At 54.6% G+C, this 21,887-nt stretch overlaps 1 protein-coding gene across 7 annotated transcripts in view; it reads right to left on the reverse strand.

Annotated features, from left to right (window-relative positions):
- SH3PXD2A (SH3 and PX domains 2A) overlaps positions 1-21,887 on the reverse strand; it is a 235,228-nt gene that overhangs the window by 43,826 nt on the left and 169,515 nt on the right. For 5 of the 7 annotated variants that reach the window (XM_027062987.2, XM_027062985.2, XM_053207338.1 and 2 more), the window contains 2 exons: positions 14,327-14,371; positions 7,653-7,784 (listed from right to left, as the gene is read on the reverse strand). In XM_027062987.2, the coding sequence (XP_026918788.1) occupies positions 7,653-7,784; positions 14,327-14,371 (177 nt within the window). The remainder of the gene's footprint in view (positions 1-7,652; positions 7,785-14,326; positions 14,372-21,887) is intronic. The other 2 variants (XM_027062986.2, XM_053207339.1) reach the window with 1 other exon arrangement.

Raw genomic sequence — 21,887 nt, forward strand, 5'->3', positions numbered from 1 at the left:
TGCAAGACTCCTACCAGGTACGCGGTGGCTGTTGTATGTAGAATGTGCCCTGCTGTGGTACCACCTGGCCTCTCCCCCTTCTCTGCCCTCACTCGCCACCGTGCTCCCCAAACCAATCTGGTTTTTTCTCTGCCCACCGAGCTCCACGCATTCTCAGCACAGAAGGCCTTCAGGGGGGCCTTCCCTGGCCACATGATTACCCCCACTCTCGCCGTTTATTCACGTGAGGGTCACAGTGCCCTATTTCCTGTGTTGCGCTTTTCAAAATCTCCAATTATTTTCCTGGTTTACTTGTGACCATCTCACCACTACATGGGAGCCCTGTGAGGGTGGGACCATGTGGGCCTCCTTCACCTCTGGGCTGCAGCCTGGCACCTGGTCAAATAATAGGGGTTTAGTGACAACGGCTCGCGTGAAGATGGGCCTTGCTGGGGTCTGGGCAGTGTGTGGTTTAAGTATTCCCTTGGTGTTCAAACCCAGAAAAGCAGCATTTTGGAGATGCCCGTGCAAACTCAGTGCAAACCTGTGTGCCCCCCAAAAGGGAAGGCAGCCAAGCTGTGCTGCCCCGGGGCTGAGAGGAGCAGCTGGTGTCACACTGGCATGTCAGCTGGATTTCCAAGGTCACCACCAAAACACATTTTTTGCTCAGAAATGACTATTCCAGGGTGATGGCCTCAGAGGAGTTTAGGACACGACAGGTCCACAGAGCCAATGTGAGGTGGGAGTGACCAGCCACCCTACTTGTCCTGCCTGAACAGGCGGAGGCAAGACAAGAGAGTACCCTGGTGGCTACTGTTCCACCCAGCCGTCTGGCAGCTGGCTCCAGCCGGGTGGCTGGCAGTGCTCAGTGCTGACAAGCCCTGGGACGCCTCCCGGACAACAGCTCACTCGAGGGAAGAGCGACTTCTGGTTCCCAGACACACCTTCCCCTGCCACCTTCCTCCCCACAGCTGGGACTGCTTGCCTCAAGTGCCACATCCTCACGTCCCTCTCCTGCTCACCTGTTCCCATGGCCCCATCCTTCCTCCCCCTCCACTGCCACCCAGCTTCCACTTTCTTCATCAGGACGCACCCGCCAGAGGTGGCCCCACCAGGCGCACCCCTCCACCCCTTCATGTGGACCTAGAGTTCCTTTGCATCTCTGCCTACCTAACCTCCTTCTAAGGCCCAGCGCGATGCCTCCAATTCCTCCAGGCAGGCTTCCTTGACTCTGCTAGTCTCCTACCACCCCCAGTGCTTCAGCTCTGCACCACGCAACAGGGTCACTGCGGGACAGCCAGCATGAGGATGTCATGGGTGAGCCACTCCTCTTCCCTCAGCCTTGCTTGAAGCTTGTGGCCCTATGAGGGTATGGTCTCTGGGTCACCAATGGGAACTTACTTTTTTCTCCAACTCCTTTCCTGTCACAGACTGGGGCAAGGACAGCTACCCAAGCCAGGGCTCCAAAGTTGCGACTCTGGTCTCCAACATGGTTTCTGACCTTCGCTACCCTGCAGCAAGCTCCCTGCTTGCCCTACCCACCTTGCAAACCATCAGGGCCGAGGGAATCCTTAACACTACTGAGTGCAATCCATTCTCTGGCCAGGCAGGGAAATGGAGGCCATAGAGGAAAACTGGCCTACTGTGGGCGCCAAGATCAATCTGTGGCATAGCTGCCCTAGTCCAGCAGTCTTCCTGGCGACCAGCACGTCCTGAGCACTTCCTGTGTGCCAGGCCCTGTACTAAGCACGGAATTCCTTTCAAATCAGCATACATTGACCCTATAGCTGTGGGTACAATTATGCCCATTTTAAAGGCAAGGAAACTGATGCTCAGGAGACCCAAGTAACTTTCCCAGACTCACCACCAGCAAGTACCAAGTGAAGATGAAAACCAGGCTTGTCTAAGTTGAAGCCATATCTTATGTTGCTAGGCTGTCCTGCAATCCCATTCTCAAAACAATCTCTAGTCTGCAATATATAACTGTGCTGAGGGGGCCCAAGGCAGAATTAGGATGCTAGCTTTTGATCCTGGATCTATGCTCTGTGGCCCTTTCCCTCGCAGGCAAAGCGGACAACACCTGCCTGCCAGAGATAGTCTGCAATGCAGACTGTGATTAACCTGCCTTTCTAGAAACAGCCTATCCTATCTTTATTGGGTTATCTCTTTTGTAGGGTAGCGTGGCAATCTGAATTAGCAGTCAGGTGGTTTCTTAGTAAGCACATAATCTAAGCAGAAGACATAGAAGATACATAAGAGAAGTCCACTGAAGACACTGTAAACTCTGTGAAGCCACCCCAGCCTGACAGTACAGTCCACCCCTTAAGTACCCAGAATGCTCACATCGATTAGAGCCTAAGCTTCATAAAGGCAGGAACCTTATGGGTACGCACCAAACTAGCATGGGGACTGGGATAAAGGAGGTATTCAAGAATTGTGAAATAAACGAATGAGTGAATAAATGAACACTATGTAGATTCTCCCTTATAAGAAGCTCACTTGGAACCAGTTATAACAATGTTCAAGAAGAAACAGCTAAATAACAGAAGAGATACAACCTCAGTGTTAGAAAGAAATTCTAACTCACAAAATATATGGCTGAAGAATGCAGTATCTTTGTCGATACAAAACTATCATATGACACAAAAATCTGAAAGCTTATCAGTTTGTCTTTATAATAAATATATTTAGCAAATAATAAATGGTTCTACTTTATTAGCCCCTTCCCCCAAAAGCCCACGCAGTGTTTATCACTGCCCCCTTCTACTCATGAGGAAACAAAGTGATTCCTATTTACATCACAAAGTTAGGGTAATATTCGATCTTCAACCTACTATGCAGATTCCTGATTCTTTGTTTCTCCACCACACACACAGCTGCTGAACAAGTAAATAGTTTGCAGCCCAACATGTTTTAGGGTACTTTACCCCTCCGCATCTCCTTTCTTTAAAAGCTGCTCTCCACCAGCCACTGCTGAGGAGGCTGGTGAGGTAGCCAGATTTATACCCCATGACACTTCTGGACACAGCTGATTGGCCTGGGGCTGGCCACCTCATGGAAGGTCTGCTGATTGGCTGGCCAGTAACCAATCAGATTCAGATTCAAACTTGAAATTTTGAACTCCGAGAACCAGGAGCCACAGTCCATTGGTGGCAGTTGTCTCAACTAAAAAGCCATGTAGTCTGGTCCTGACAGAGCAATAGCAGGTGAACGGGCTGCTGTTATAAGTGAACAGGAAGGGAATGGAGGTTGGTCTGCAGTGAGAAGACTGCAGGGGGGCTTTAAATCTATATGGTACACCCAAGAGAGAGACAGGGAGATGATCTGGCTTGTGCCGACTTTCTGGTTCCCAGCTCCTGTGAGGCTGGGATGCCCCTCACATCCTTGGGTTCAGGGAGATTTCCCTGCATCCTTTCAGCAGTCTCTTGAGCAAGTCTGAGTGGATTTCTGTCCTCTGCTCACTACTCAGTTGGTACCAAAGCATTGATTTTGGAGGAGACTGAGATGTGCAGACTCCCCAAGGCTCAGTTTTGTCACCTGTACAATTTCTCACCTGGGTGGACCAGCAGAGCTCAAAATTCCTTGCCAGCATGATTTGATGCTAGTCCTATAGCTATGTGCCCCTGAGGAAGTGTGAGAACTCCCAGGGTTATCATGCTGATACCAGGATAGAAATGAAGACTCAGAGAAGGAAAGGTGAGGCAGGAAAACAATGAGCCATCTGTTGACTCATATCCTCACATCCTCCCCCGACCTTTATTCCTAAGAAGGAGGAAGCAATCCTGGCAAGTTGGAGATCAGCAACCAGAGAAACGGAGACCTTGCCATCACCACTCTACAAGATATCCCACCAGATTATAGCTGCATGAAGGTGAAGCTAGTGTGGTCTTTGGGGCACAAGAATGTCCTACAAAGGAGGCATCTCAGGGGATGCTGTGTATGTGAAGGGTAGAGGGTGGAGGGGTTCCCAAGGACAAGACAACAGTGGCTGTTGCACAACCTTGCTGGTTGTCAAAGCAAGCAAAGCTGTTGAATCTTTCTGCGAGATTTGTCCCCGTTTATCAAAGGAGAAAAAGAGTCCTTTCTGGCTGGGCCCCAGGCCCACTGCTTGATCAAAAAGGCTTTCCCTGAAGCCACCCACTTTGGGTGTTCTTGACTTCTGCCCACCTACATTCCCTGGAATAGGCTTGTCCTCGGTGCAGTGGGCACCCTCCTGAGATCCTCTCAGCTGGCGCTTGCCCCCAAGTTCAAAGGAACAATTAACAACACGAGTTCCCACTACCTATGACCACCATGTTGGAAGGTGGGACACAGAGTCCTCCTCCTTCAAAGATGTTACAGGGAGACCTGTGGTCATCTCAACCAGCCCGTCTCTCCCCCAACATGCAACGCCACGAGCTCCTGGTGATCCTACCCGGGATGGGACGGTTCTCACCCTCCTCCTATGTCCTCTGTAGAGGGCAGAGATCCCAGCTGTTGAACTCGAAGAAAATGACTTAACCTCTTAGCCTGTTACTTCAGCCACAAAATTGTTAAAAGGCCTTCTACCACATAGGGTCATTCCCTGATTCTGTTAAAATGATACTCATGAAATGGCCCCTGGCGTTTACTTTTTACTGACTCTGAATTGCCTTCCAGACACATCTCTCTCTAGACCAAGGAGATTACATCCCCCAAAGCTGGGGGCTGGCACAACGATACCCCAAATCACTTGCTGGCTATGGTCTCAGCCAGAGGGCTTGGATGAACAGGCAGAGCCAAAGGCTGGTGGACCCCTCTAGGAACACTCTACTTGAGAAACTTCCAGCCAAGAGAGAAGGGGACACAGGCAGAGTCCTGGCTCTTGGTGGGCAAAGCAAGGCCCTGGGCAGGGGGACAGGGGGGAATGGTGCTAACTGGGGCTGCTGCCCCAACCACTGGAGTGGAAATGCCTCAACACGCCCACTGTGTCCCAAGGTCAGAGGCATAACAATTGGGTCTTTGTTACAGAGTTCAAAAGCCTCACTCACCACTCCTCCCAAAGCCAGCTTACAGGATGCACAACACGCCTCCCCTCCCCCACCTCAGCCACCCAGCTTCCTTGAAGTGGGACACCACTGTCCCAAGGATCTGCAGTTTGGTCCTTCTGCTTTCTCCTCTCCACCCACTTAGATTCTCTAGTTAAACTGGTTGTATACTCCAGGCCTCCCGGTTTCTGACAGCAATGGACAGTGTGGGTTTGCATGGTGGACATAGCACTCCAAGGTCCCTGTGCAGACATCTGCTGCTAAGCAGTAATCTCCACCAAGAATAAAGACACAAAAGTCCTAGAGAAGTCAAAAAGCCACCTCAAGGGAGGCTCTCTACCAGACACCTAGGGCCCTACACAGTCTCCCAGCCACAGAGTTCAGACCTGGGAGAGGGCTCAGGGAGGTCATTACTCCAGTTCCTGTTTCCAAACAGCCACCAAATTATCTCCATTTTACAGAAGGGATAACAGAGGCCCAGAGGAATTAAGGGATCTGAAGCTACCCAGCCTCAGCCAGTGGTGGGGCAGAATCCTGCTTCTAGGGCCAGCAGCTCCCTCAGAGGGGGTATGTGTCAGATTGGACTGCTCTGGGGAGTCAGGCTGCTGGAGCCCCCCTCACACAGCCATCGGGACTCCTCAGAAGAGGAGGTGCCTCTACACTTTTTCCAGGTGCGCTCTCCCCCACGGCTAGGCAGGGCTTCCAAGCATTCCTAGGGTCCTGAGTGTGGGATGGGAAGGTAGAGGGAGGATGTCTGCCCCTGGGAATCAGTCTCAAGCATGTGGACTTCCTTTTGTGTGCGGGTCTTCCCCATCCTGGCCAGTGGCTGGTGTGCAGAAACATGGGGGCTCACTCCTCCTGCTGGGCTATATAGCCGTACTGGTGACACAGGCAGGTGAAATGGCACAAGGCTCCCTAAGCCAGAACTCTATTTCTGAGCAGCCCTGACCCTATGTAGAGAAGTGGGCCCATTTTTCCCCTTGGAGCAAGCTCCAGAAACATCTGTCTCAGCTGCTGCCTCCAATTCTACCATCAGAGATCCCTTCCTTTGGCTCTCGAGGTACTCAGGGTTTCCAGAGCCAGGCCCCTGTGACAATGCCTGCTTCCCTGGGGCAGGCATGGGAAGTGGGGCTGGGGAGGTAGGCCTGGTACTGTGACAAAGGCTGAAGACAAAACCTATGCAGGAAAGAGACCAGTGTGGGCACCTGGGGGTGAAAGGCTCACGCCTTAAGCTAGGGGTGTAGCTCCACGGGGTGGGGAATGCCACTGCCAACCACCTTGCCAATGACACCAGGTACAATGACAAAGCCTGACCTCTCTGAAGGGTCTGTGAAGACCCCAGACCCAGGAGGGCCAGGAGTCAGACCTGTGCTAGTATCACAGGTCTGTTCTCAAGGGAGCACATTTCCTGAGCCTCCTGCAGCAGGAAGCTGAGCTCACCTCCCCCAGGAGGCCTGCTGGGATTTCCTCAGCATCTCTACAGCTACTTGCTGCCCATAGGCATAGGAATCGGGGGCCTGGGAATGCCCCCATTCTGTTCTGCTTTTGCCCTGAGGTCACTCACTAACTCACTTCCCCACAGTCCATCTGTGCCTCAGTTACTCTGTCTACAGAGGGAGTACAGTCACCGTTTGGTCGACCTTCCTTTCAGGGTTCAAAACATTGGAAGGGAAGGGAGTTGGACAGGAAAAGGAAAACAGGCCCCTCCCCTCTGGGAGTGTCCAAATACAGCCCAAAGAGGATCCTGTGCAAGGGACCTTCCCTGGCAGCTAACTGAAACCAAAACAAAACACCCTAGGAACCCACTGAAGCCCCAGCAGGATATGGGGAAACCGCTAATGGATGTCCCGGCCCTGCCCCTCAGACAGACCCAGGCCCTCCCTTTTTCCACCTGCAGAGATGTCTGCTGCCAAGGGCACCAAGGCACTTGTGTTCACCTGGTGAGAACCGTGCAACCAGGGGCCCCAGATAGCCATCGGCAGGGCCCGGATGAGACAAAGCCTCAGCTTGCAAGGACAGGGCGACTGCTGTGGGGCCCTCCCTGGCTCCCTTATCCCCTTGCCTGGGCCCTCTTCCCAGGTCCTGGCAGCCTTCAGCTCTGCACGGGCAGTCAGCTCTCCACCCGGACACTAGCCAACCCCCACAGGCCTGGCCTTTCCTCAGACAAGGCGCCAGGGGCCCAAGAACCCTGGCCCTTACAGTGACGTCGTGGCCTGCCTTCCCCACCAGAGAGTCAGCGGCCACAGAGCCCAGTCTTTTTGCCTGGACCCTGGCTTGGACGATGGTGCCAACAGGGGACGCTGCCCTAAGGTGCCCCCGAGCTGGGAGCTACCTTCCCTGTGGCCTCAGTGGGCACGGGGACCCTGAAAAGAGGCTGGGAACCTTGCACTGGCGGCTGCCACCCTGCCCTTGCATGCACACAAGCCGGTTAATTTCCCCGAGCTGGAGAGACATTCTTCCACCACCAGGCAAAGTGCTGGCCTGCAGCCCAAACCAACAGGGGAAACTTCAGCCTCCTCGGCCCTCTCCCCACCAGATGGAAATAACGTACAGCTGCAGAGGTGGGGGAGGAGGTAGGGAACAAAACCAGCCAACCGTCAGTCCGTCTGTCTGTCTGTCTGTCCGTCCATCCGTCCCGGGAGCCAGCGCGGCCGTCTGGGCACTCACCGCTCTCGTTCTTCTCGATGACATCCACCACCTCCCCGGCCTGCAGGCTCAGCTCCGAGTTCTCCTGCTTCTTATAGTTGGACACCACCACGTACTGTTCCAGGATCATGGGCTCGGCGTTGGTGTCGGCACCTGGCGAGGGCAGAAAGCACGCGGTGAGCCAGCGGCCGGCCATGGCCCCGCGGCCGGGGCGCCCCCTGTCCATCGGCCTCGGGGGAGGCTGTTCCGTCGCCAGCGCCGCTGCCGCTCCAAGGGGCCGCCCGCAGCCAGGGCTCGCAGCTCTCCGGGCCCCAAGGACAGGCCATATAGCAAGGCCCCACACCGGCCCGCTGCGCCGCGGGGACCGGGGGACATGGGGAGCCGGGCCGGAGTGGAGGGGGGGGGACAGCCGGGGACGAGCGGAGGCCCTGGAAACTCAGAGGAAGAGCCTGCCGCTGCGATGAGTCAGTCACAGCCCGGCAGGAGCGAGCAGCAGGAGAGGCCTGGTGCGGACGTGGTCTCCCCAGACCCCTCGGCCGGCAGGGGCGGGACGGGAGGGCCGCCCATGAGGGCTGAGGCCGAGCCGAGCACAGGGAGAAAGGCAAGGCAAGGCAAGGCAAGGAGGAGGGCTCGTGCCTCTCCCCCAGCCCCTGTGAACCCAGAGAAAAAGAGAGGCAGCGGTCCTCCCCTCGGGAGGGAGAGGGAGCGAGCAGGAGAGAAGTCTCCACAGCCCAGGCGAGAAGTCAAGAGGGTTTGAGGCCGCCAATCACTGGGGTTTACTCGCAACCCTTAAATAGAAACACATGAGACCCATCGAATGAGGAGCCAGGGGTGGAGGCAGGGGAGGGGGAGGAGGGCCGAGACTGTTTACTTGAAACCCAAGAAGAAAGTCCCAGCGCCAGCAGCCGGTGAGCCCAGCCCGCCCCCTGCCAGCTTTTCCTCAAGTTCGGCTCCGTCTGCCCCTCGGCTCACCAAGGCGCTGCCACAGAGCCCAAGGGCCTGGTGCAGACAGACCAGTCTTAGGCCTGCTTCACTCCGGCCACATGCAGACTGATTCAGTCTCCCTCTGTCTTCTAGGGCTGGGCCTTGTGGTCAGGCTCCAGGAAGCCTCCAGCCACCCTCTCTGGCAGTTGAGGGGGTCAAAAGGTGGGGCTCTGCAAAAGGAGGGCGGGAGGGCTGGAGCTCCCAGGAGCAAGCAACTTCTCTGTCCCTCTCAGTCAGCAGACCAGTGCAATATTCATTAAGCAAGCACCAGGCTGAAAGGTGGACAGACTGGGTGCCTGTCTTGGCTTCCTGGCTGTGTGGCAGTGGACATGCTGCTTAAACCTCTCCATGTCTCACTATTTCCATCACCACCACTAGGGGTGGAGGTGCAGACGAAACGCCTAAAACAGGACCTGCCCTGCCAGGAGCTGAAAGGATCCACAAACCAGAGACCTATTGGTTACCTCCTACAGGAAGCCTTCCCAGACCACCCCCAGCCCAAAGGGAATGTCTAGCACACTTTAACTATGTGTCTACCATCCTATATACCTGCCAATCTTCTGGAAGTCTGGGGAATTCACACCACCTGCAAGGCTACAGTAATGGCTGAGGGTCCCTGGGTCCCATATGGTTCCCTGATGCTTTAGCCTACAGCCACATTCGTTACACACCTGAGTCTAACTTGGCAAATGTTCTGTGTCAGGCATGGACACTGTCCCATTTTATCCTTTTCACCTTCCCATTTCACAAAAGACAACCCAGTGGCCCAGAGAGGACAAGACACTTGCCTTAGCTCACACAGCTGCCATGGAGAGAACCAAACAGTGTTTCAGGTTCAAGCCCATCTCTCTTTCCATTACAGAATGGCCGCTGATTTCTATTTCTAGACACCCATTCTTCTAACACAATGATCCTCAACTTGGCCCCACAAAATCACCCGGGGAGCTTTTAAAGAATACTGATGCCTGGGTCTCACTTCCAGAGGTCCAGCTTTAATTGGTCTGGGGCATTTTTTAGAACCCCCTCCTTTCCCATGGTTCCCGTGCACGGCCAGGGGAGAGAAGCACTGCTTAGACCTTTGGGTCTTTCTATGAAGAAGGCTCCATCCAACCCAGGGCGGGGAGCAATGGAAGGAAAGAAACCCACTACCCCTGGTGGTTTCCTCCCATAGGGTGCGGGCCCTACAGCCCCAGCTCGGCCCTTTGGAGACCAGGAAGGGACCCTGTCCCTGCCGAGCCCTGCCACGTGGATGTGTACATGCACAGCTCTACTAAAGCCAGGATTGTATTTCAGGCAGAAATGCGACCAACAGCTGGGCAGCAGGGCCAACCCATTCTGCACTCAGATGGGGCCAGCCTTTGAGCCTGTCCCTTCCCACCAGGCATGGTGCTGACAGAGGCTCCCTCCCACTGTGCCCCTGGGGGGACACCAGTGCCCCTGTGGCCAAGAGCACTTCTTCAGTGCACCCAACACAAAAAGGGCCAGCCCCTGCCCTGTGAGACACAGGGGCTCCCCTTCCAGTTTGTGGGAAAGAAAAACTCCCGATACAAACAGAAAAGAGGAGTTCCCAGAGGCTTAGAGAGCTTCCAAATCCCAAGAGCCCAGATTATACTGACAATTAACAGCAGGCCCTCAGTGCTCACTCACGGTCAGCACTATGCCAAGCACCTGACTGCATCATTTTGCCCTCTCACTGGATCCTCACAACAACTCTATGTGGTAGGATCTGTCAAAGACCCATTTTACACATAGGCAGACTGAGGCTCATGAAGGTAAGCAATTTTCCTAAGGTCACACAGTTGGGACTTGAACCCAAGCTCACCAGACAAGGTCTCTTGTGTTCTGAACTTCTCTACCATTTGCCACCTACAGACAGCCACTGATCCTCGGTTTCCAAAGGGACCCTGCCTCACCCTATCTTCACACACCTGGCACAAGGTTGGTGTTTAATAGAGACTGCAGTGTGGGTTCCTCGTTGACTGCTGCTACATCTGTTGGGCAGACCACAGGGTCCATTAGGTAGCAGGCATTCAGCAAGTGTTTGCAAAATGAATGAATGAAATGAACAAATGGGCGGAGATAGGAACAGAGTGATTTAGTGGTTTTGAGCCAATACAGATAAACCAGGCAAGGCCTCACCTCTGAAATTCAGGGAAGCTAGACAACTATGTAAAGGAAAAAGGGGAGATGGGGAAACAGAGGACAGAGGAGCAAGGAGCGACGAGCTTGTGGCCAGAAGCTGCTAGAGAGGACAAGCAGGGGTGATGGGGAATGGAGAGACTTCAGCTTATTTTAATCCAAGCCAAGGAAATCTGAGGCAAGATTTCAAAGAGGGGAAAAATTCCGCCCCCCTCCCCCCAACCCCTTGGAAAATTGGCCTAAGCTTTCTGAAGACTGACATTTTGGGACACAGGTAGAAAAGTTAAGAGAATGTTCTCCAGGGTTTCCAGAGCACAAGAAGACAGGCGATGGCACTTCCTGGAAGCTAGTCCAAAGGCTGTGGGATGGACAGATGGACACACAGACACTCTGCGCTCCTGGCTGCTCTCCCCTCCCCCAGCACATGCAGGCTCCCAGCTCACTCTGGCATCTGCCTCTTAGGGTGTTGCCTGCCCAGGGCTGCCTGGGCAGGCATGAGCTGGGAGCAGGTATCCAGATGAGAAACCACTCGGCAGGCGGGCCGGTGGGTGATGTCATCCCACAAAGGCTGCTTTGGATCCCCTCCCAGCCAAGGCCTGGAAAATTGGGGGCTGGAGAAGTCAGCCCAAAGGAGGAGGAAGGGCAGGGGCAGTGGATGGAGCCTCTGGTCTTTAGATGGGAAGGGTTTGACAGAAGCATGGTGAAGGAGTGTACTTCTTCTTCTAGAGAGAGACCCTTTCCCAGGTTGGAAGGGGACTTTGCAACAGTCTCATCCAGGGATGGGCCCCTTGTTATTCAGAGCCCCTAGCTGGATCTGCTAGGGCTCTGGAAGTTCCCTGGAGCCCTGCCTCACACCTGCATTCCTTCTACTACCACCTGGATGGACCCCTGGCTCTTGCCTGATCCTCGCTGCCAACTTAAACTTCTAAATGAGGCTTTTGCCAAGTCAGTCCTCTGCTCCAACACCTTCAATGGGTCCCTGTTGCCTCCAGAATAAAGGCCAAATTCAAGCTCTGTCTTTCTGACAATTTGAGTCCCTGACACATAGCTGCCCCCCCGCCCCGGGCCATCCCAGGCAACATTCATGATTCAATACACATATACTGAGGGCACTGTGTGCCCACCACACTGCTTTATGTAGGTTTTTACTTCCAAGCCTTTGCCTTAGCTGTTCTCCCTGCCTGGAATGCCTTCCCTTCTTCTACCAACTCCAATTCTACCTAACCATCTACCTAACCTAACCTACCTCCAGGAGTCACCTGATTTTTCCAGCTGCAGCGTTCACTCCTGTCCTCTGCTGGATTTCTTGTGGGGCACTGTGCCCCAATCAGACTGTGTGCTTTAGACCAGAGTCTCCCTGATGAGAGTACATGCCCAGGACTGGCACTGGCCTCAACTGCCTGAAATTCATGATGTGAAAGCATAAAATTCGAGTCTGAGATCCAGTCCTGCTTTGCCCTTACTAGCTCTGTGACCCTGGGGAAGACACTTAACCTCTCTGAGCTTTAGCTTCCTCATTTGTAAACAGGTACAGTACAAGTACCTACCTCAATGGGCTGTTCTGCGCATGGAATGAGGTGACAAGATTAATGTCCTAAGTAAACTACAGACAGTGTTTATAAAACAAACAGGAAATGGGATATTTGGGGGGAAGCGGGACGGTTTCAGATTCCCCTGCAGCCTCAGAATCAGCAGGCGGCTCAGGGCAAGGGCCACACGTGCCAGGAAAAGGGTGGCTGTGGTTGTGTCCCTGAAACATGCCTCTGTCCAACCCCACCTCCAGGCAAGCACTGTTTACTTGCCAGCTAGAGACCGGGTCTGAGCCCCCTGGGCCCACTCTGGGGGAGATGCCAGGCTATGCAGCCCGAGGAATCTTACCTACAAGGATCCCCCACATCTGCCCCGTACTGTCTCATGTACTCTCTGACATTCCAGATGGGGAAACCAAGGCCCAGAGAAAGCTGGCAGCTTGCCCAAGACTCCAGCCCTGAACTCCAAGTCTGGCTGGTTTTTCCCAGCCCACACTGCTTCCCCTCAGCTTCTCACTCCAAACAGCTGGGCTCATCCTGAGAAGCCAAGCCCTGTGATAGCCCCCACCCCAGGCTCCCCATGTTGTCCTTGACCCCCTCCCCTCCCCCCCCACCCACGAAACCCTGGCATCCGACCAAAGGTCTCTCTAGCCCCTCACAACAGGTTCCTCTCAGGCTGGACTCAGCCTGCCGGCTCCTCCATAGGCCCCTGGGCGGCCAGGCTATACGTTTCATGAATAAAATGTATAGTTGTGGGCCAAGTGGGTTCTGGCTCACTGGCTCGTGGAGAGGGGAAAAAGGGACAGAAGCCCAGTGATTAGTCAGGCCCAGGCCCTCGTCACAGACAACACTAGAAGGATGGCTGCAAGGAGCGTGGGTCAGGGAAGGGGTCCTCCTGCCTGTTGCCTTTCTCCTCTGGCCCCCTCCCAAAACGTCAACCCCCCATGTTCCTACCCACAGCTGTGGTGGGGTGGGGCCAAGCCTCTGGCTGACTGACAGTGGGGGCTGGCCCAGCCCCTCTGACCCTTCTGCCTTGTTCCCCAGCTCCCAAGCTTCAATCTCTGCTACATGTTTGGGCAGAATGGGTGTGTGTGTGTGTGTGTGTGTGTGTGCTCGTGCGTGCGTGCACGTGCGCGCGTACGTGTGTGTGTGTGTGTGTGTGTGTGTGTGAGGTAGCACTCTCAGAAATGGAGGGGCTCCTAGAAGACCTTCTGGAATTCCCATCCCTCTGCCTGCCACCATCTCCCTCTAGCAGCTGAGAACCCTGCTGTCTAGGTTTCTCTCCCACTGGCCAGTAAGACCAGGGAAGCCCCTGATCCCCAGCCCAGCTCTGCCTAGGCACAAGGCACAGGCCCAAGTCCCTGAGGCCCAATCCTGGGCCACAAAGCCCAAAGCCTGGCAAGGCCACTGAGGCAGAGGCAGCTCTAAGCTCTGGGGCTCAGAGGCTGTGACAGCAGTCACAGGATTCCCTAACCTGCTGCAGCTCCCCAGTGAGGGCCCCTGGAAACCAGGCTGGGTTGGGGGCAGGGAGGGGCTGCTGAGACTTCAGCTCTCTGCCTCAAGGTAACTGCCTGAAGTGGGACTGACCATCTTTGGCTGGCCCACCTCACAGGGATGACCAGCTGAGTTCATGTACAGGATGATGGTAGCCTCACCATCCCCTGAGCACCTTCTGTGTGCCAGGCTCCCTGGGAGGGGGCAGTGCATTGCTGAGGGAGGTTAAGTTTACACAGCCAGGACATGGCAGAGCTGGGAACAAACCCGTACCTCTGGGTCCGAAATGCATCTGTTTACACACTGTGCTATGTGGTCATCACCCATCTAAGCCTCCAAGGCTGGACTTGGGGCCTAGAGAGGGTTGTAAGGAAGGCAGCGAGTACGGCTAGCGGAAGAGCAAGAGGGGGCCCAGGGGACGGCCGGCATGCCGACAAAGGGCTGCTACGCATCACAGGGAAGCATGCGGACCGCGGCCGGCGGGCACCGGCTCCCACACGTGCGTGCCCCCGGACACACATGCTCACACACATGCACTCAGGGCAGTACCTGTCACGTCCTTCTTGGGAGACTCAGCCCAGCTGGAGAGCCACACTTCCGAGTCCCCCGAGAGCAAGCAGCAGCAGGAGAGAGAGGAGAATCAGAGGAGGAGAGAGAACCGTTAGGCAGGCAGGAGGTCCACCGGGCAAGTGGCTGCAGGCGCCGCTTTGGGCTGGCGGCGGAAGGCGGGGGAGGGGAGGGGAGTGATTTCCTGGCCCTGGGCTGGCTGCTGGGCGTGGGCCTGAGTGATTACAGAGGCGCTGGGACACAGCCGGCTGGGACGGACGGGGATAAGGAGGTGTCTGCCGAAACGCAGGAATCCTCTGGAGCACAGGGAATCCTACACAATCCCCGCCTGGAACTGGGCCCACGGGTTATCACTGCCCTGGAGAAAGCAGCCTGGACCTTTCTCTCTGGCCATGTGGGTGGGTGGCTGGCCGCACAGGGTCTGGTGGCTCCAAGGATCCTCACCAGGCCAGCAGGCTCAGCAGCTTGGACCTGGACCCTCAGACATCAGGGTTGGAGAGTCCAAGGCCAGTCTCCAGTCTTGAGGCCCCACACCACTGAGCTCTGATGTCTTGTCCAGCTCTTGACCCAGCCCTACCCAATGAGGAAGACAGGCCCTGGCAGAATGGAAGGACGAAGACTCATTTAGAGTCTCACGCCCCAATTCCAACCCAGAAGGACCGGGACCTTTAGTGACCATCAGAGATGGGGTCTCTATCTCAGGCTCAGACAGTCATGTCTGATCTGGACCTCAGTTTCCTTATTTGTGAAATGAGGTTAGAAGTTATCCTTCTGCCAAGACAGAGGAGTAAAGTCAAAGCGCCTAAAAGGACATATGTAATACGATAACATTATAATGAGGCAGATAGCTCTTAGCCTGATCAACGGTGTGAACAACTCCAGAGTATCAGAGAGTCAACATGTTAAAAGCACTGACAGTCCACCCAGAGTATATAGTGCTTCATTCACTCGACAGTCCCTTGAGGTGGGTATGCATTTTTCGCCCCATTTTACAGGGGAGGAGACTGGCCCAGGTTCCCACAAGCATAGAGTAACAGAGCCGGAAATGGAACCAGGTCTGGGATCACCCCGGGCTGCTGCTTTCTCTGCTGAACTTCTCATCGCCTCCGAAAGAGCACAGCGTTGGCTGCAGTGGGGCCAGTAAGAAGCAAACACTGAGATGCGAGTCTGAGAGGCACCCAGTGCTGGCCCGGAGAGCTGCCTGACCCAGTGACAGTAAAGATAATCATAACAGCAGCAAAAGTTCATGTAGCATTTATTGTACACCAAGAGTCAGGCTGAGCCCTGAAATATAGTAACTCCTTTGTTTTCCAGAATAATCCTACAATGGTTAGGTACTCCCTCCAGTTTGCAGATGAGGAAAATTAACCAGAGAGGTTAAGTAACTTGCCCAAGGTCGCACAGCTAGTACGGTGTCCACCTGGTGTGGGGCTACAGACTCCAGGTGATCAGTTGATGCTAGTCATAAATTAAAGCACCTAATTCCCCCTTACTCAGCAAGTCACTTCCTGCTCTCATTGTAAACCAGCAGTAAGGGGCTCTGGTAGAGGGGTTTAGTGACTCCGGAGTCTGACTGTGCAGATTCTCCCCTTGGAGAGACTTACTTAACCTCCTTGAACCTGTTCCCTCCCTTGTAAAAACTGACACAGATGACATATTTACTTTCTAGGTTGCTACAAGGGTTAAATGACATAATACGCAAAAAGTGCTCAGCGTAGTGCCTACCACAGTCAGTGCTCAACGACGGTTCGCTACCATCGGCAACATCTCCCAGAAGCTTCGTTCAAACCAACCTTAGGGCACCAGGAAAACCCTACTGGAGTCACAAGGATGAGAACCAGACGGTGTTCGATACTGGATGTGCCGAGAAGACGCTAGCACCCAGTCAGAGATGCCTTCCCATTGACACCCCCAAACACGAGGTCAGCTGGGATCGGGGGTGGAGGGACTCTGGAAGACTGCACCCCAAAGACAAACATTCCACGGCCAGAGTCTCTCACCTGGACTCGCAGCCAGAAGCTTCCTGGGCAGCAGGAGCTATGAGGGCCCGACTTTCATGCCCTGGTAGGGCTGACACAAGGTAGGCACACCTCTGAGGCTTGAAGCTGGTGTGGCCTGAACTCCAAATGGGGAGGGCCTCATTACCTGGTGCCACGCCTTGCTGGGGCTCTAACTCCCTTTTGCTGTACCCCAAATGCGGCCCAGTGGTCTGCCACCCAGCAAGGCCATCCTCACCACTCCGCAGGCCCAGCACCAGGCCCACTCCAGCCCCATCTGGCCCCACTCAGCCCTGTGCCAACCCAGCTAAGAGGGTCCACATCTCTACCCATCTCTGTTGCACTTGTTACTTGTACACCTTCCATTCTGGCTTCTTTTGGGCTGTCAGAAGGAAAATTTTCGGGAAATGTTAACCTCTTTCAGTGAGCCAAGGGCAATTATTTGGCTCAGGCCTTGAGAACCCAGGAAGGCTCGTTTTGCTAGAACGGGGGTTAACACTCTTCCTGTAAAGGGCCAGAGTCAACATTTTAGGCTTTGTGGGCCATGTGGTCTCTGTCAAGATTACTCACCTTTGCTGTTACAGCACAAAAGCAGCCCCTGACAGTCTGTAGAAGACTGAATGGGCTGTGTGCCAATAAAACTTTACTTAAAAACGACATGGCGGGCTGGGCTTGGCCTGTGAGCAGTGATGTGCCAACACACATGCTAGAAGATGAGGGGAGCTGCTGCTGTCTTCATCAATGGGGGGGGCACCCCCAAACCCTGGGCGGGAGAAGTGGGGGCTCTTGACCCACCTAAACTACATGCACATAAGGTCTCTGCTGCTTGGGTAATTTTTTCAGTAATCATCTTGAAGGGTCTGATGCCCTTCCAGGCCCTTGGGGTTTGGGCATTTGGGCAGGGAGTGGGGAGCAGACAGGAAAAGATCTCTCAGCCTCTGGAAACTGAGCCCCACTGCTAAGTGTGGAACAACCCAAGCTCATGCCCACCCCCAGCACCCCCCAGAAGCAGGCCTTCCCTTTGCTCTCCAAAGGAAAATGGGAAATGGACCAGAAACAAGCCTGTCTTTTTAAAAACATGATTTATTTCCCAGTCCCCTGGATCTGCAAAATTAATCCAGTTCCGCTGCTCCCACCCCAAATCTCTCCCCACTTTGGAGTGCCTTGTCTCCAGCCCACCCGAGCAAGCCCTCTCCCAGGGTGGGAAGGACACCCCCCACCCCACCCCCGCCTCCTTACAATGAACAGAGGAGACTCCAGCCAGGAGGCAGACAAGGCTGCTGGCTCAGGGCTGGGAAAGCAGAGACAGAGGGATGGGATGAGGGAGCAAGGGGCAGGCACAGCCAAGTGAGCAGCTGTGACCGACACAAACCAACCGCTTCCTGCCCTCCCACTGTCTCTCCCTCCCTCTCCCCTGGTGACAGAACCAAGGGCCTTACAGGGCAGCAGGGTCAGGGGCGGTGGAAAGTGAGTGGAGCCAGACTGGGAATCTGCACAACTGGTTTTGCTGAGAATCAGCTCTGTGACCTTGAGCAAGTGGCTTGACTTCTCTGGGCCTCAACGCTTACAGCTGTAAAATCAAGCATTTGGGCCTGGCGATATCCAAGGCACTTGTGTGATGTTCTAGACTCTTCTAGCAGAAACCTGTTAGTCTCCATGATGCAACTGCTCCACAGCTGAAACGAATCTTTCTGGAGAAACCGACCACCTTTCCAGGGAAAACCACTTAAACACATGCTCAATATATGGAAACTCAAGGGCAAAAAGCAACTAATTCAAGAAACAAAAAGGCAGAGAACAGAAACAAGAATTCTTTTAAGATCTTGGTTCTTGTGCTTACCCTGCCACTCAGCTCACTGATCCTGGGGCATTGGGCCTATCTCTGGGCCTCTTTTCCTCATCTTCTTTGTAGGGTTGTTTTGAGAGTGAAATGACCTAATGCCTGTGAAAGGTTTTGGAGGGGTAGGAACAAGGCCCTTGGGGCAGAGCAGGAGTGGGTGATGGGGACAAGCTGGTGACTAAAGCAGTGTGAGCCTGGGAGGCAGGAGGTGGGGAGACAGGGTCGCTCCCTCGGCCATCCCATAGTGCTCCCAGATCAGCAAGAATCCAGGCCCTGAGAAAACCAGGTGCCTGCAGGTCCTGGCCAAATGCGGTGACCCGAGGACACTTCTTAGATACTGAACCTACTTCTTGTCAGGTCCAGGTGATTGTGAGAAACCAAAGAACAACAGCACAGGTGCCCCTGACTTGAAGGAAGCTCCCCGCCCCCCCCCCCCAACACACACGTGCCCAAGTACTACATAAACACACACCTGGATAGAGTGAAGTTAGGAAAGTGACGGGTTCCTCGCACGGTTAACCTTGAGTAACTCCAGAGCAGTGAGAAGTGGGTTCAATTTGCCCAAATTGAGTCTCAAACCATTGTTTCCAGGAATCCTTCCCTGGTGTAAAGCGAGTCCCACCCATCCAAACTAATAAATCCAGAGTGGGCTGTGAGCCCAGGTGGGAGAGACAGGAGAGCGGCCAGCAACCCAAACTCCTCAGGGAGGGAGAGCCAGCCAAGGGCAGGGTCACCCACTGCATCAGCATCCACAGCCCTCCTCTGAGAGGGGAGGAGAAGCAGGGACCCCACCAGGGGCCTCGAATGGAAGGAGCACCCCTGTCCCTTTTTTTTTTTTTTTAAATGTTTATTTATTTTTGAGAGAGACAGAGTGTGAGCAGGGGAGGGGCAGAGAAAGAGGGAGACACAGAATTCGAAGCAAGCTCCAGGCTCTAAGCTGTCAGCATAGAGCCCGACGCGGGGCTTGAACCCACAAACCGTGAAATCATGACCTGAGCCGAAGCCGGCTGCTCAACTGACTGAGCCACCCAGGTGCGCCCCCGTCCTTTTATTCTTCGGCAGTCAGTGCGCTTGAGCCCTCCAGACCCCTCCCTCCTCCGGAGTTCTGCTGCTGTTCTTCCCTCACTGCAGCCTGGAACTGGGTTCTAACATCAGCTGCAGCCCAGTCTTTCCTCCCCTTTTACACAACCAAACTTTGCAGAGGGCTGGATTTCTTGGGTTTCCTAGAGGCTCCGTGTTTCTTTTCCTTTTTGACTAAGCCACAGGGAAGCTCAACCACTGCTTTCAGGACATGAGGTAACCAGGGCCCAAGAGCTGCTCACTCTGCCACGGAACAGTAGTAGCGGGAGATGCTACCTTGCCAGGAGCGAACACACCCCTTGTTGGAGGCCAGGCGCTGTCTGCTCACAGGCATGGAAGAGCTCAGATCTTTACAACCGCCCTCCAGGGCTAACAGTCCTTCACAAAGAAGCCTTCCTTTACAAAAAGAAGTCGTTTTGGCCTCTGTCATATCTCCACTTTAGAGGGCCTGAAATAGGTTGCTGTGCTCCAAGCAGCAGAAACCGAGGCACGACGGTGAAAGCGACAGGAATGCCGTCTGGAAACAAGCACGGCATTGAATTAAGACGGCTAAGAAAGAAAACGGCAACAGTTCAAACGTGAATAGCGATCGAAAGCTACGTGGGTGCGAGTTCGGAAGTATACAGTTGTAAGGTGTGTGAGCTCCTGCTCACGTGGTCAGCTCCAGGACTGGATCCTGGGTGAGCGGCAGCATGATAAAAAAAAAAAATCATGCCCCTGGACTGGGAGCAGTGAGGGGTTCATGCAACAGACAGCTCAGACCCCTGGCCCTGCCTCCTACTCTCCCAGCCTCCAAACTGGGGCTAGCTTCAGGTGCATGTGATCCAGGGTGTCCCACAGGGCCCCATGCTTAGAAGGGACCCTAAGAACTCTGAGCTGAACAAACAAAATACTCAGGAATAAATTTAGTAGGGCTGGATTTCTGACGCGTATCATCTTGAAGACAGAAGGCAAATGCTAAATGGGAAGACTGGCCATTGTCTGTCTCCAGGTCCCTTCCCCACCAACATCTCTGGCTTCCTGGTGGTATTCCAAAGGCTAGAAGAAGCATGTGGGGACTTAGGACCAGAGAGGGCAAGAAATTTGTCTAAGAACACACAGCAAGTGAGTGGCAGGGCTGGGGGCTAGAAAAATCTTACCAGTTCCCACTCTCTAACACTCACGTTAGGCACTGGCTAGACATTTTCTGAGCACCAATTTAATCCTCACAGCAGTCTGTAACTTACAGATGCAAAATGTGAGGTTCTTCCCAAGGCCCCACAGCAAGACTTGAGCCAGACTCGAGCCCAGGCAGGCTGGCTGGGAACTGGGAACAAAGCAGCCTAAAACAGGGGACTTCATTCTCTGGATTCTCCCCAGCCATTGGCCAATGGCTCATTATTTCTGTTGGGCTTTCCTTTGCACATGCAGCCATTATTCCTATTCATTTTGGTCTCAATCAGAAGGGGTCTGCCTCCTTCCCCAGGAGTTGTCTTTCCCAGAATCCAGAGTCTGCGTGGGGGCAGCCCAACCCAGGGCAGGAATGTACTACTGGCCCACAGGCCGCTGAACTATGCAGTCAGAGAACAGTCAGTTTCCCTCCTCAGGTGGGGAATGGGGTAGGGTGGGGGCCGGGCTGGACCTGGAGCCATTCCACAGTCCCTCAGGGACTAAGTCCAAGGGCGCCTGCCTAGGCCCCGTCTGGGGCCAGCAGAGACAGCCCAGCCCTAGTGGGTGTGGGCAGAGGGGCCACAGATGCCTCTGGGAGGTGGTGGCGGTGGGGAGGGCTGCCCCTCCATCCTGTTGAAAAGACCCAAAGCGTCCTGGTGAAAGACAGGTGCCGTGGTTAGTCAGAGGAGCCGTGGGTGGACAGAGGGGTGCTGGGGTGGGGGGGAGGCTGGCGGGTTCTGAGCCCCACTCCCAGCAGCTGCTGCTCGACCCCACGGTGTCCCCTTGGGTTGCAGTCTCCCCCTCAGTTCTCAGGTTCTCACCTCTCCCCATGCTGGGGTGGTGGTGTGCAGAAAAGAGACAAACTTAACACTGTTCAGAGTTCCAGGATCCCAGCCACCTCCCCACTCCCTGGGGTGGTCTGCCTTGGTGGTCCTCTCCCACCTACTGGGATATCCCCCTCCCGCTGCCCCACCCACCGGCTCCCCCAGCCAAAGCCAGGATCTGTGAGGATGAGGCGGGAGCAGAGACAAGGGCCAGCAGTGCAGGATGAGGTGAGCAGCTGCTGGTTCCCAGCCCCCCCCAGCCCTGGAGCCTGTCTGTCTCCCTGGCTCAGTCTCCATAAGAGCCATGAGTGAGTAATAGAGATCAGCAGCAAGGGACTCAGGACCAATATTCCCAGGGCTACAAAAAGTACAATGTCTTGTTTCCTCCAGACTGGACTCTTGCTTTCAGATGATCAGGTTATTAGTTTTTTTTTTTTTAACGTTTATTCATTTTTGAGAGAGAGAGAGAGCAGGGGAGGGGCAGAGAGAGAGAAGGAGACACAGAATCCTAAGCAGGCTCCAGGCTCCAGGCTCCGAGCTGTCGGCACAGACCCCAACGCGGGACTCAAACTCACAGACTGTAAGATCGTGACCTGAGCTGAAGTTGGACGCTTAACCGACTGAGCCACCCAGGCGCCCCAACTGCCGACTAT

The sequence above is a fragment of the Acinonyx jubatus genome, chromosome D2 (assembly GCF_027475565.1).
Source record: "Acinonyx jubatus isolate Ajub_Pintada_27869175 chromosome D2, VMU_Ajub_asm_v1.0, whole genome shotgun sequence".
Classification (NCBI taxonomy): Eukaryota; Metazoa; Chordata; class Mammalia; order Carnivora; family Felidae; genus Acinonyx; species Acinonyx jubatus.